Below are 14,750 nucleotides of genomic sequence, written 5' to 3'. Positions count from 1 at the left end.
CTGATGTGTCTGCTTCCATTCACTGCCCGGCTGTGGGCGAGCAGAAGATGGACAGGCAGTTTCAGCAGAGGAGACAGAGAGAGAGAGACAGAGAGAGAGAGAGACAGAGAGAGAGAGAGAGAGACAGAGAGAGACAGAGAGAGACAGAGAGAGAGAGACACAGAAGAGAGAGAGAGAGAGAGAGAGAGAGAGAGAGAGACAGAGAGAGAGAGAGAGAGAGAAGAGAGAGAGAGAGAGAGAGAGACAACGAGAGAGAGAGACAAATAGACAAGAAGAGAGCAGGAGAGACATAGAGACCTAGAGGAAGAGGAGAGCACAAGAGAGAGGATCGAGAGAGAGAGAGAGACCGGAGAGAGAGACAGAGAGCGAGAGAGAGACCGAGAGAGAGAGAGAGGAAGAGGAGACAGAGGAGAGAGAGAGAGAGACAGGAGACAGAGGAGACAGGAGGAGAGAGAGATAGAGAGAGAGAGAGAGAGAGAGAGAGAGACAGAGAGAGAGACAGAGAGAGAGAGAGACAGAGAGAGAGAGAGCTACAGAAAGAGTACAGAGAGACAGAGGAGAGAGACAGAGAGAGAGAGCTACAGAGAGAGAGAGACAGAGCGAGAGAGAGACAGAGAGAGAGGAGAGACAGAGAGCTACAGAGAGAGACACAGAGAGAGAGAGAGAGAGAGAGAGAGAGACACAGAGAGCTACAGAGAGACACAGAGAGAGACACAGAGAGAGAGAGAGAGAGAGAGAGACACAGAGAGCTACAGAGAGACACAGAGAGAGACACAGAGAGAGAGAGAGAGAGAGAGAGAGAGAGAGAGACAAAGAGAGAGAGAGGGAGAGCTACGGAGGGAGGGGGAGAGAGAGATAAAGAGACAGAGAAAGATAGAGAGACAGAGAGAGAAGTTGGGGCTATGACTCAGGTGGTGTGGGTTGTGTAAAGATGGCAGGGTAGTGTTTCAGTTGCCTATCCATCAGTGCCATTCTTGTTGGGGGTGTTGGTGTTGATTGTGGTTCCATCTGGCTGCTGGCCATCTTTGCGCGGAGGCATCCTCTCGTTTATCCTGTCGAGGCCACGCGCCTCCTCAAAGTTGCGAATCTTCCTTGTAGGAGAAAAGCCTTGAATGGCTAAAAACCAAGAGAGACACCAAAAATTATAAGCAGCTCAAAACAGCTGAGAAATATCACTACTTCACAGCGAGTGTTTGCTGTAAACCACGATATTTAGCTTTCTTTTCCCATCAGTAATAATCAAAACGCATTCCTTGTGGAATTTCATTCGATGAGCCAAAACACAGTATCTGCTAAGCACAGAACAGATGATCTGGGAATACAACACATGCACAACTAACAATGACTCCTAGTGTTCAAGCACCAGTGGGACAAACTACACCAATAAAACACCTCACACTTTATAGACTTACTTTAACGTCCCAAAACGGCCAAGGAAACCAGACAGAAAACAAGTGTGAATGAAAAGCAAACTTGTAAGGGACAGTTCATATTTTTCAGTTCATTTATCATAATCAACAGAATGAAAACTCAGTGGTGAACATTTTAAACAGGAATTGTTTAGAAAAAAGACCCTTAAAGCTTACTCTTGCACAACCAGATATCTGTGATCAAAACGAATTTCTTCTTTGAATTAAACATTTGAATTCACAGAGTCTTAGCTCATGATTTCCATCCAGGAGTACTTGGACCTTTGAAAAAGTACAGGTTACATCGTTGAATATTACTTATATACTTGCAATAACTAGTTTAAAGGTATGGTTATATAGTTGTGATATTAGCTCAAAGTAATTGTTATGTAGTTGAAATGATCAGCTAAAAGCAGTGGTTAGACAGTTTGAAAAACAATCGATAAAAATTACTGGTTGCACAGGTGAGATGATTAGGTGAACGCAAAGATTATGTAATTGAAATATTTGTCTAAAACTGAAAAATACTTCAAAATCGATTGAAATGATCACATCTGAAACATGACTGAGTTATTTATCAGTTTGATAAAGGAGACATAAAAGGTTGAGTTATGCTCCCTGGAAGCACTGCCTCTTTGCCTTTTCTGCAGGGTTATACTACCTAAGTGTTAATGTTTTCTACAAAAGCTAAGTATTTTAAATTTTATGGATCTGATTTATGTATTTTATGGGTCTGATCAAATAACCGACTCATGACTCAAGCCTGTTGAGCCACCAACCATCATTCTCAACCAGAAGAGACAGGCAGTGGAGCCACAGCCAAATGGTGCAACAGGATTAGTTTCTGAAAATATCCCAGGCAGGGATGTCCCTGGTCTTATCTTAGCCCGGTCTTAGCAGGCTTTTCTCTGTGTGGGGAGCCACACTTGGCAAGAAAAGCTTATGTGACCAGAGCCAGGGACTTCTTATCAACAAAGGACGAATCATGTCCTAAACCCAATCTGCAAAACAAACCACATAACAGTCTTTAATTTACAGAGATACAGAGACAAGCCTGATTCAACTCAAGCTGACCTGAATCCTTCAAAGCTTCAAATCTTACCATACAGTTGTTGACACTGAGATGCTCATTTTGTAACTCACCATCTGGACTCAGCATACAATATCAAATAAGGAACTGTAATTATTAATCATTAAGCATTAAATATTCTCAGACATGGACATTTGATTTTAGTGATTCACAGCTCTGCTCTAAAGCTACCGGCACAGGCGCTGCGGCACATGACGCATGACTAGCTTAAAAGTCGCAACCTGACTAAGATGTTAAAGACAGGAACCTGGATACTGTCTATGTGCAGGAATAATTTCAGACTTTGTGAAGATATACATCCACAAAGAGTTTAGCTTTATATATATCAGCTTAAGGCAAATATTTGCAGATCATTTTTAACTGAAGATTCAATGAGGATTCAAGGCACTAAGAATGGGTTCCAGTATAGCCTCAGAGAAGATAATTTAAGTGTTTCTATCCACTTTTGCTAAAATAAATAAATAAATCCTACAGCTGTTGCAAAAAGCAAGCTTTTTTCACTTTGTTTTATGTTTATATTTTCATCTTATTCAAGTGTCTTTTTTTGCCTCGCAAAAGAAAAAACTAATAGCTAATATTTTTACAGTAAGCAGAACCATCAGATTCTGATCATGCAAGAGCAACCAAAAATAAAGAGACTGTAACAGGATCATCAATAGAAGCAAACAGTGGGGACACTACAGGGGGAAAAAAAAAAAAACTCTAAAAAGGTACACATTTGAAGAGTGGGTCTGTGTTAAAAGGTGAACACCATACACAAAACACAGACAGGGGATTTGAGCCAAACAGCCAATGCATACCTTTTGCTTTAGCTGCCTCAATGGTAGCTATGTTAACGGGAGTTGAGGAAGGAGGGGGGAAAAAAGGAAGTCATCAAAGTAGCCAGAGACAGCAAATACAACAGTAAAAATCAAACTGTACACCCCTGTGGGATAAGCTGGAGAAACAGATGGCAGAATATAGGCCAACACCCATGGCTCATTCATAGGGAAGCAAAAATTCACAGCAGCTGTGAAACGCCACTAAAACACAGTGAGTGAGTGGGTGGAAAGGTTAGAGTGAAGAAGTCTGTAGGAGATTTAAGCTGGTGTTGTGTTAAAGGGTCACGAGGACTTAGGTGTGGAGAGCTGGGGGGGGGGGGGGGGGGGGATTTGGCTGAGCACTAAGAGTCTAAGACTGGGGCAAGATGCACAAGAATGACCAAGCAGTCTAGCCAAAAGGCGCGACACACATGCGGTCAGAAGCTCCTTCAAACACACTCCTTCACTCATGTACAAACAGCTTCAAAGTGAGCTAAAGTAAATTACCAGGGAGCAGAAATTTTGGAAACTAAAATCATGAACATTTCTCCTTTAAGCCAGACGTTTGCCATTTTAAAACTCTAAATACTTATTTATTCAAACAGTCATATTCAGTGTTCATCAGATGTGCAGGTATATCATCAACACTAAAACAAACAACAACCATGGGGGGGGGGGTTTAAAGTGAAGAATCAAGGAGGAATGGACAAAAAACACATACGCCCCTGCTCCCCTTGTTTGAACTGGCCTAGCTGATCTGAAAGCTGCGACTGGGGGAACAGACATGGACAATGACATTCTCAGAAAGGTCACAACATGTGGTTTTTCCTTTGATTGCTCTGCAACTTCTGTAAGCCTCCAGCACGGCAAAGCATGGCTCCCAGCATGTCCTGTGGCAGGTGAGGCCAGGTGCTGACCTTTAGATCAAAGGGTCAGTAGCCACTTCCAGGTGACAGGCTGACCTCCCCAACCAGCCGACCCACAGCTCAGCCCCAAAGCTGGAGGCGGGGGGCACCAGTCAAAGTCCTCACGGCGCTTCCTGTGGCGGGAATACCGGCATTGATCTTGAAGCCTTCAAAGAGACTTTAGCAGGATGGGGAAGCTGGTCTCAACACATTGAATATCAAGACGGAAAGCTTTAGCTCAATTATTATCAATGTAGCTAATAATAATAATAATAATATCAATAATACCAATCGTGTGACTACTAAAACTGAAGACAAAACTTGGATGCTCTTTTTTTTTGTTGCTTACATCATGCTGAAGTTGTCTGTTTTTAAGTTAAACCTGAATTATTAGCCTCCTCCAGGGCAGCAGATCTCCAAATGGCAGGCAGAGCAGGTCTTGAAAATGAAAATTATGTACAGCCATCCATTTTCTTCCACTTATCCTTTTCAGGGTCACAGGGGGCTGGAGCCTATCCCAGCTATCATAGGGCGAGAGGCAGGGTACACCCCTGTACAGGTTGCCAACCTGTCTCAGGGCCAACACAGAGAGACAGACAACCATTCACACTCACATTCACACCTACGGCCAATTTAGAATCACCAGTTAGCCTAACCCCACTGACTGCATGTCTCTGGACTGTGGGAGGAAGCCGGAGAACCTGGAGAAAACCCACGCAAAGATGGGGAGAACGTGCACACAGGAAGGCCCCGCTGGTGGATTCAAACCTTGCTGTGAGGCAACCGTGCTAACCACCGCATCACCGTGTTGCCCAAAATATGTATATATTTAACAAAATTATTTTCTTAGTTATAATTAGAGTACCATGCAGCACATTACATTAGAGCAGTCCTCAACTAAAGAAAAACATTAATTAGACCAAACATATTGGAATCTCGTTACTTCACAATCACAAGCAGAATAAGAAACTTCTGGGACTAGCTCCTTGTTGTGGTATCAAACAGTTTGAAGTCAACACAACAAAGCAACAAAGGCCTAGTGCTCTCCTTTTCTCCACCTGAAAGGAAAACTGGCGATTATCCCACCACTGGGAAGTTGGGGGAAAGCATACAGATCAGCCACCTGACTTGCAAACAACATCGCTACACAGCAAAGACAATAGCAGTGATATATTTACAAACCTCATTACACACAGTCACACACATAAGGTGAAGGTTATAAATGTGAGTAGAGTGTAGGAAGGGTATCAAAGGGAGGAGTTATGAGTCCTGACAGTTCTAACTCACGCCCATTTAGTCTTAGTGTGCAGTTTTTTGGCCTGCTTCCCATGCTGGTGAGTGTATAATGTCTGTATTAGCATGCCAGGCTAACTGGGTGCTCTTTCCAGAAATACAAATGCCAGAATATTAGGGCAGCGGCAGTGTCTGAACTCAAATCTTAGCAAGAAATCCAATAAATGTATTTTCAACAGAATATGTAATACTACTTCATTGAAATGAAAAAACTAAAGAAAACAAAATAAACAGACTTTGTGACACAGCGTGAAGAAATAAACCTGTCTAGGTAGAGCTAATTGACACAATCAAAGGTTACAAAGGATAAAATGCACTTACCACTCTGTAAGGTCTGCTTTCCCCCAGACAACACTCCCACTGGAAGAGTTCCAGTTGGGGTCAGGCCTTTGAGTGTTAACACACTCTCACTTTCCTCCCTAGTTCAAAAACACAGGTACATGAAGCACACACACAGATTACGTTTCACCAAACACAGTGACACCACACCTGGTGGTTTCATGAGGTCACGAGTTCAATCATCACTGGATATTTAACCTGTAAGACTATCTGCACCAAACGCCTCCAGACAAACTGCTAACATGTGTCCTGCTTCTGGAAGTGGGTCACTGACAACTTGTGGCAATTTTAGCAGTCGAAGCAATATTTTTAAGGCTCGATTCTTAGCGTACAGAGTTGTGTCAGCACTGCGTTTTCAATATCATCTCTTTGGCTTTAGTCCAGAGAAACTAGAGAGAGAAAGCCAAAGCTCACATTTTTTATCCTATAGAGACATCTGTATTATTTTAAAACCCTGACTAATGAAAAGAAAAAAAAAAGAGACACATTAGCCAAGTATCATTAGTCTTCTTTTTTCCCCTCAGTATTCAAAATATTGAGCCATCTGACAAATAGGCTGCTTGTCCACTTGCAGCAGTGTGACAAGCAAGCAGCAGCACCATTAATCTGGAATAATGTCTAATGTCATTATGGAGTCTAGGTGCATCGTGACTCATCTCGTGCCCACTCATTAAATCCTAGCAGGCCAACGTTGTGTTTTCAAACTCAGCTTCATTGTGTAGTCAACTCTTTTCATTTCACCAGTATTACTGCATACTGGCCCTGTGGTGACCTGCAAATTATTTTTGGTATTCTGATGACCCACTGTACTGAGCTCATTGAAATCCCTTCAGCATATACATGAACAGAAGCCATTTCAAGCTGGAATTATATCATTTAAAAAAAAAAAAGGGGGGGGGGGGGGGGGCAATGTAAAGGCAGACCTGAGAACTGCGAAGACTCGAGCCATTTTCCCCACAGCACGAATCTTGTTCCGAATAACCTCCTTACGCATCGCTGAGGTGCCACCTGGAAACAGTGCATAGAATGAGTTAAGACAAAGCACACGGCCCTTTCTATCCTGTGCTACTTCTAGTCTTTGTCCTCTTTGTGCATGGGTGTGTTTCACAGTAGAGTACATGTACTTCGGGGAGCAGAGCTCCCTCATCAACATCAGCCATGTGTAACAGAGGGTGAATTATGATTAAGTGCTACACATAAATCACCTTCCAGCATTCTATGTCAATTAAGTTTGTGCCAGGACTCATTATCACTTCATCCAGTTTAAAAAGCAAACTGAAATTTTCATTAATGGAAGAACCAGACATGAAAGTTGACAATTAAATCAGACCTAAAAAGACTGATTATATTTATGTATTTTTAGAGCAAAACAAGCTTTAAAATATATTTAGCTCTGATACACATGTTCAAAAGTTTGTTAACCCTGTGAGGTCTGACTCATCATAGATGGTAATCCTACCCCTGCCTTAGCAACTACATTTTGAAGAAAGGCAAAACAGACTTTTTGAAAAAAATGTGAATAGTTTTTGATGTGTGAAAATGATTATTTTCTTTGTTCCCTGATTGTTTTTATTAAATTGTTCTCCAAAATCTTGGCAAAGTCTAGAACGGCAGCAACTAGCAGCTCAACTAGCTCACGATTCACCACAATTCACAGGTTATGTGCGAAGAACAGAAAGAAAGTGTTAAGTTTTCTTGTATTGTTTAAACTAACGAGAACCGAAATCCACTGAGAACTCAGTGAAGCCCACAAACAACCTTATCCAGGACAAATTCATCGTGTTCATCACCAAATCAAAGTGTTTGATTTCAGGAACATTATGACTACGTGATCACTAGTAAACCAAACAAAGTATGAAAATATATGAACACAACATGTCACAGCATTGAACATATTACTGACGTTTGCAGACAGGAAGGCCTCGATCACGCTGTGCACCATTTAGACTCACCGCTGCAGGGATCGGTGCTAAAGAGAGTGACGAATTTAAAGAGTGCATCTAACTAAACGGCCTGTCTGCATCCAGCTTCTTCTTAATTTAGTTGTATTCTCACTGTGTTAAAAACAAACCAGCAGAGGATGGGGCGGCTAAAAAAGATCTGCTCCAAGCAGGTGGTTTCATGAAGGGCTTTTGTTGGCATTTTTAATATGAAAATATTTAATAAACCAACATCAGTGAGGGTTCATTCCAGCCAGTTTGCTTCACAGGTGATATTTAATAAATTAATTAATTAATTAATTAAAAACAATCACTGGTCCAAATGGGCCACAAGCTAACCAATCAGCTTTCCCAACTTCTTTTAAACTGGTCCATAGGTTCTGTTTAATAGGAAAAGTATTGGACAGAAACATTTCTAAATGAACAACCAAATCAGAAGGTTTTGAGTGCATGGCTCTTCAGCAACTCTCCTCATAAATATTGTTTTTCTTTTCTAATTATTATTATTTTAAATTACCTTCATACAGGTCATCTCCCTCTGACATGAGCTCATCGTCGGAGCAAATGTTGAGGACATTCACCAGCATCTCCGTCACTGTGGGGGAGAGAGAAGCAACATTCAAACTTAAAACTGGCATCAAACCAGTGTTTGAGGCAAACATTGGTTTGGTGCCAGTTTGGATCAGTCTGGATAGTCTACAAAGTCGTTGACTCATCGAAAACTCAATACAAGATTTATTTTTGGCCTCCAATTCACATTTTTTTAACTCAGCACCAAACATACCTTTCTCTCCAACAAAAGGCAGAGACCATGTGAAGACATCCATAAAGTTGGGCAACCAGTAAGGATGTGGGGAGCAGTTGAACTGTCGGATGTTCATCACGTTGTTCTCGTATTTTAATACAGCAGCTAGGACAGACAGAGGGAACGAGATGGGAGGAGACGTTGAAGAACTGAAGCCTGGTAAATGCAACAAAAATGAGAGCAATTAACAAAAAAAAAAAAAGCGAGACAGACCTTTGTTGTTGTAGACATCTAGGTAATTTGGAGCTGAAAAGATTGTGATTAATGAAGGGAAACCTGTGGTCTGGCTTTTTCTGTACATCCGATACCTGTGCAGCCACAAATAAAGTGACTCATTAAAGATGTTCCATATCATCAAATGCTGGAAATTCATTTTCAAAATACCACTTACCCTGCATCCTGTGCTTCATGGGCTCTTATTACCGACAGCAAATTATTATTTACCAAAAAGTCACAGACTGCTGAATAACTGCAGAGAGAGAGAGAGAGAGAAAACTGACCTGTTAAACCACTGGGAGGGGGGGCGGAGGGGTCAAACCCTATTCCAAATTTAAACCATTAGATGGAGCAGCGTGGGGCCTCTTAAGATCAGTTACTAATTGACTGTTGTCGGCCTGAGGAAATACTTCCACATTTAGTTTCAGCATGCTGTGCCCTCTGGCCTCTTGAGCTCAGGGCTTAAAGATGCACAGCATCCAGCAGTTGGACTCATGTATTTATGAGCATGGCTTTAAGAACAAGCAGACAGGTTAGATGAGGACACTTTACAGTACAGAGGACAACTATAGAGTACAACTAATCCACTAGCTCAGGAAATTGTAGGGCAAGTAAACAAAGCAACCTCGAACTATTTCTGCCATTTGCAGCTTCAACAGACTTTAGATACGGCAGACTTATCTTTAACCACTGAATACTCAACTAAGGCAAAATCATAGTCGCAATTATTTTTCACATTTACTCATCAACTCTACAACCACCTCGCAATTATTAGACACATTCTCACAGTGGGTTTTCCTTGCACTTTAAATAAAACAAACAAAAATAAATAAATACAAGAATTAAAAAAAAGTAACACCAGTGAGTGCTGCTCAAAGAAGACCAGGTGAGAGATCCTCAGTGATTCAGAGATAAATGAGAATGTGCTGCAGGCAACTGTTAAATAATCATTCAGTAGGTTTATCAAAAGAAACCTTGTTTTACTTTCAAGTCTTCTTGATGTAAATCTTGATGAGTAAATCCTCTCCTTCCTTCATCTTGGCTCCAGCTGAACTAAGCAGTGAGCCAATCTGGGCTCTAAGAGCATCATTGCAAAAATAAAAGATGTTTTAATCAAAATTATTTTGCTTTTCTAACCCCTGGAAGCCAATGAAACTGAAAATAAAATGTGATAAACCAGTCAGTCCTTACACTATTTGATCTCACCTAGTGATCTATTAAACAAGGTCACTTCACCTTAAGATATGTCTGAAGGAGGAAAGCAGCAGTGAGGAAATGCATGTAGCACGGTCCGCTCAAAAGTAAGCAACTATTAACTTAAGTATTACATGTTCTCACATAACAATTGGTTTGCATCACATTTTTTGTGTTTGACTACATCTTAGCGAGTAGTTTGCAAGTCTATGCAAACAAGTTGGCATCTTCCACAAAGCGTTTCCCAAATATGAGGTAAATAAAGTGCTCATCTTATATTTGCTGAGGTGTTTGTGGAGACCACAAAATGAAAGGTGAGATATGTCCATCCAAAGTTGTCATCTCTCTAGTTTGTCTGGTGCAATTTCTTAATTCACTGATGCATTAATCTTCACTTAATACAGACTTACTGGGTAACTTGATTACATCTGAACTTACACAAAGCGGATGTAACCAGCTCCAGACAAACTGATCAAGCTTATCGCAATCCAAATCAGCTGGACTTTCAACATTTTCTATCAGCAAGGATTGTGATGGGTATTGTCGACAGGTTCTCTCTCTCTCTGATTTTATTACACCTGACTGTCATTTCCTATTCTGAATAAGGGTTTTGTATCTTTTAACCCACAGAATTCCAAACAAGCCATTGAAATGTACTCATCAGTAGCATGCTTATTTGCTCTTGACCATCTCTGGACCCATTTTCACAGAATATTGTGAAGGAGCTCTTTGAATCTGTTGACCTATTTTGTAAAGGCATACTGAATGTGTTGCCCTATTTTGAACATGCTGTTTTTATCTTCTAACCTGTTTTGAGAAGGCCATTTTTGAAAGTGGCTCAATAAACTGATTGACCTACAAAACAATGAATCCACATCCTATGAACCTGCGTGATGCAGCTCATTTTCTTTTTGATTTGTCATTATTATTGTTATTACATTGGTCTGCAAAAGCAGTACTCGTCTGAGTGCAGCAGTAACGTTAAAAGCAGCAGTTTTATCAGATACCTGAAAAAGTAAGAGCAGCCTCTGACGGAGTTGTGGTTGAAGTGCTCTGATGTCTTTTCGCTGCCGTAGTCCTCACCAGGGTCTGCCCAAATCAGGTCACACATTGGCCCAAATGCTGGAGGCTCTTTAAATCTGTCTAACTGTTGAGAACAAAACACAAACATGACGAGCAGAGGTACTGTATGGTTGGGGCAAAATGACAAAGTCAATGGAACTGACTGGCTCTCAAGGAACTGAGAAAGAAAGAGAAAAAAAAAAACGTTTTCAGCAACAGGCCTATAACCCCCTCTGTTACACTACTTATGCCATCAGATACGGGCAAAAAATCCCGTATTTTATTCTAAGAAGCTTAAGGAAGGCTACAGCATGTTAACAAGTTAAACAAGTCTGAATAAAAATTGATATAAATAATTTTATCCCTTTTCATCCTGACTAGAGCCCAACTAATAAAGGCGTTTAAAAACCGAACCTTATTATACAAACAAAACAGAAACACTTTTCTCTAACATTTTTTACATGTCATTTACTCATTCATGCTCTGCCTGACTGGTTGTTGTGTTTGTAGCTGACTAAATGCTAAAAAAAATACTGTCAAGAAGAGCTGAAGGATTTTAAAAAGGTAGCTTTTTGTAATGATTTCTTTGCGTCCCTGACAAACTAACAGCTAGCAGCCATTTTGTTATTTTTAACATTGATGTCAACCCAGAATTTCACAATAAGTGTATCCTACATTCATAACATAAAGTATCGATCCTAACTAGTCTCAGGCAGGGAACACTTACTGGATAAAAATGTCAGGAAGTGTGAAAAACAGAGTCTAAATGTATTTGCGCAAGATTTTAAGATTTAAAGCTACCAACACTGAACAGGCTGCATAGAACAGAGCTAACACAGTCTTACATTAACTTGACAGGCAGAGCTTCGTAGACATTTTGCCACAATGTCACAAGCCAGTGATAAATCACTTACTTTTCTAATGTCATCTAGGCAGTTGATTTCTGGTGAGAGTCCACCGTGTACACACAGGAACTGCTGGTTGAGTAGGGCAGCGAGGGGCAGGCAGTCAAAGGCCTCCATACAGGCGTCATACACCCGTTCAGAGTATTTAATTTTACCTGCAGTAAAAACACAGATTATGATTCAGTCTGTAGCTCATAATTCCTAGCAGAAATGGTAAAAAGTCTGTTGAACTTGCTAACTAGAGTGATATCAAGAAAGGTTTGTTAGAAGTGTTATGAGCAAATAGCACAGCTGCTCTGCCAACTGTGCCACAGGTGATTGTTTCCAGACAGTTTCTGCAGCACCACTTGAAGAAGACTGAGGAGGTCAGATTAGGTCAGGAGGATGTTGATGCCTTACAGAGGATTTGCAGCCAGGACAGTACAATGTGAGTGCCAGTTAGAAGCTGACGCTACTGTCAGGTCATAAGACAAGTGTGTACATTTAAGCTTAGTTGCTGAAATGAAAGTTTTGGGGGTTTTTTGTCTCTGAAGCTTTTTTTGGGTTTACCCTGTGGAAATGTAAGTTTTAGTAATCGAACAGAGTTTTAAATTTGATATGAGACTATTCATTATAAAATAAATTCCGCCTAATACTCAATTGGAATAGCAATTTAAAAAAATATACTCATGGGATGAGAGATATAATGCAGTTTTTGCAGTTAGGCGTTATTCATAAGAGCCATATACTCCACGCCATAACCCATTTCTTCACAGAAACTGCATGTCATGTTAATGTAAACCACAACAGATAAGATGGAATGCAATTTAATCCAAAAATGTTATGATGAGAAAAAAAAAAAAAAGCAGGAGACCTCTTTAGCTGATGATATATTTATATTATCATATCTTTTTCTTCAGTACTTCCCAGCAGTATGTAATTACAATTCTTAGTTCAACAATAAAACGAATTGATGCAAGCAGGATCTGGATAAGGTCTATTATACCAGAGAGACTATAGCCAAGGCCAAAAAATAAAATAACTGGTATTGTAATAAAGCATGTTTTAACAAGTTTAATGCATTTCATTTGCTCAAGTATATTAAACATATTTATGTATTAAATGGTGAGGAAAAAAATGGACTTTTGTCAGTAAGTTAACACAGGTTTATTTCAGTAATAGACCAATCGTGCACTCGTGTGTAGCCATTTAAAAACACAGTAACAACATAGGTTAAAACATTTGGTGTGAGGCAACACTGAGAAATTATAGCTCTAAAACCATATTTTACTACTACTACGAACCTATAGTGTGACAAGACAAAGGCAAGAGAAAAGCTGTGACCACAGCTGTAACCATTTATTATAACAATCCCTAATCTCTTTGATTAAATGTGTCAGAACTGATTACCAATCAATAAGCCTTTTCAATCAATAAGCTTTTTACTCTCTTCTCGCTCTGAATGGGATTATCCAACCCCATAAAGAAACAGGTGGCAGACTTGTGCAAGTAGTCTGCAACTTTGCCTCTGAGGAAGCCTAATAAACTCACACTGAAGTGTGTTGTGCACTAACCACAGTTCGTTGCTTTTGCTACCTCTACCTACCTATCAGCATATTTAGCTTACATACATGCTTTCATTATAAAAATATGTATATATTTATACACTGCAAAATGTAAATCTTGCACTCAATCAACCACAGCCTGAAGCACTAACAGGTGGCATGGTGTGTGTGTGTGTGTGTGTGTGTGTGTGTGTGTGTGTGTGTGTGTGTGTGTGTGTGTGTGTGTGTGTGTGTGTGTGTGTGTGTGTGTGTGTGCAGATGAAGTGGCATGTGGGTGGATGCAAGCAGAGATGTAGTGAGTGAAATCTATTTGCAGCTGGCAAGGCGTTCTGTCCTGACTGCTTTCTGAGTTTGCATGCTAATACCTCCACACCTGCTTTCCCCGCACACACACACACACTTCAATCAGTGACAGATGCCTGTGTGAATCTATGTGCAAGTGTGTGTGTGTGTGTGTGTAACTGTCTGAAAAGCATCAACAGCATGCCTCACTACTCTCCATGCTTCAGCAGTTCCCCGTTGGCAACACAAACAGGAAAAAGGCTTCAGCTCCTCACTGGAGACTCTCAGATGAACTGCTGCATCTTGTGACGGGACTTCCCAATTCAACATGTTTGTGACAAATATGTCCTACTTATGGGATGCACGTCATTTTACTAAGGGGAAATCAGCCGTCAGAGTGAAAACCCTCCACTTCTCTTGCCTAAAGCCTGACTTAACACAGCTATAGTTCTCTGCACTATATGTTTTTCAATTCCTCATTTGTGTCTGTGGCACTTGAAAGTGAAAAAAAAAAACTATCAGTGGGACTAAGGAAATTCCCTTGAGAGCAATCCTGCACTCACACTGTTAGTACCAGACTACACCATAACACCTGAGCTATGTCTGAAATCTGAAGCCTGATTGATACAGGTCAATTTGAAGTGGTGCAGAGAGCATAGGAGCCTATTAGCCGGGTCTTCATATGGCTGAGAAAAGCACCATACTTACATTCCTGTTTGAAGGTGAAATACTCGGTGAGATGTCGGCACTCGTGGTTCCCACGCAGGAGGAAGAGTGTGGTGGGGTGGTTGATCTTGAGTGACCAGAGGTAGAGAACGCACTGAGAGGAGGGATGGCAAGAGAGAAAAAAAATGTAGGAAAAGTCAGACATGTACTGATAATTATATTCAAATATATTCAGTGTTTCCCACACACAGGCTTCCCTCACCACTGTCACCAAGTGCTGCTCAAGGGGAAAAAGTTACT

At 40.7% G+C, this 14,750-nt stretch overlaps 1 protein-coding gene across 3 annotated transcripts in view; it reads right to left on the bottom strand.

The window, feature by feature from the left end:
- Nucleotides 1–769: 769 nt before the first annotated feature.
- The window catches only part of LOC115785576 (serine/threonine-protein phosphatase 2B catalytic subunit alpha isoform-like), a 31,042-nt gene continuing 17,061 nt past the window's right edge, over nt 770–14,750 (bottom strand). Inside the window, exons 4-15 of one of the 3 annotated variants that reach the window (XR_004020373.1) lie at nt 14,493–14,604; nt 11,968–12,113; nt 10,999–11,138; nt 8,973–9,050; nt 8,795–8,889; nt 8,561–8,686; nt 8,294–8,371; nt 6,760–6,844; nt 5,819–5,916; nt 4,217–4,688; nt 3,300–3,326; nt 1,084–1,107 (exon numbers count right to left, since the gene is read on the bottom strand). Coding sequence is in view for 2 of the 3 variants with exons in the window: in XM_030737315.1 (XP_030593175.1) it covers nt 956–1,107; nt 3,300–3,326; nt 5,819–5,916; nt 6,760–6,844; nt 8,294–8,371; nt 8,561–8,686; nt 8,795–8,889; nt 8,973–9,050; nt 10,999–11,138; nt 11,968–12,113; nt 14,493–14,604 (1,137 nt within the window). In the remaining variant the exon portion in view is untranslated. Of the gene's footprint in view, nt 1,117–3,299; nt 3,327–4,216; nt 4,689–5,818; nt 5,917–6,759; nt 6,845–8,293; nt 8,372–8,560; nt 8,687–8,794; nt 8,890–8,972; nt 9,051–10,998; nt 11,139–11,967; nt 12,114–14,492; nt 14,605–14,750 lie in introns of all 3 variants that reach the window. The other 2 variants (XM_030737315.1, XM_030737316.1) reach the window with 2 other exon arrangements.

Source organism: Archocentrus centrarchus, chromosome 9 (genome assembly GCF_007364275.1).
Source record: "Archocentrus centrarchus isolate MPI-CPG fArcCen1 chromosome 9, fArcCen1, whole genome shotgun sequence".
NCBI classification, from domain to species: Eukaryota; Metazoa; Chordata; class Actinopteri; order Cichliformes; family Cichlidae; genus Archocentrus; species Archocentrus centrarchus.
This window is presented reverse-complemented; position numbering and strand designations above follow the sequence as displayed.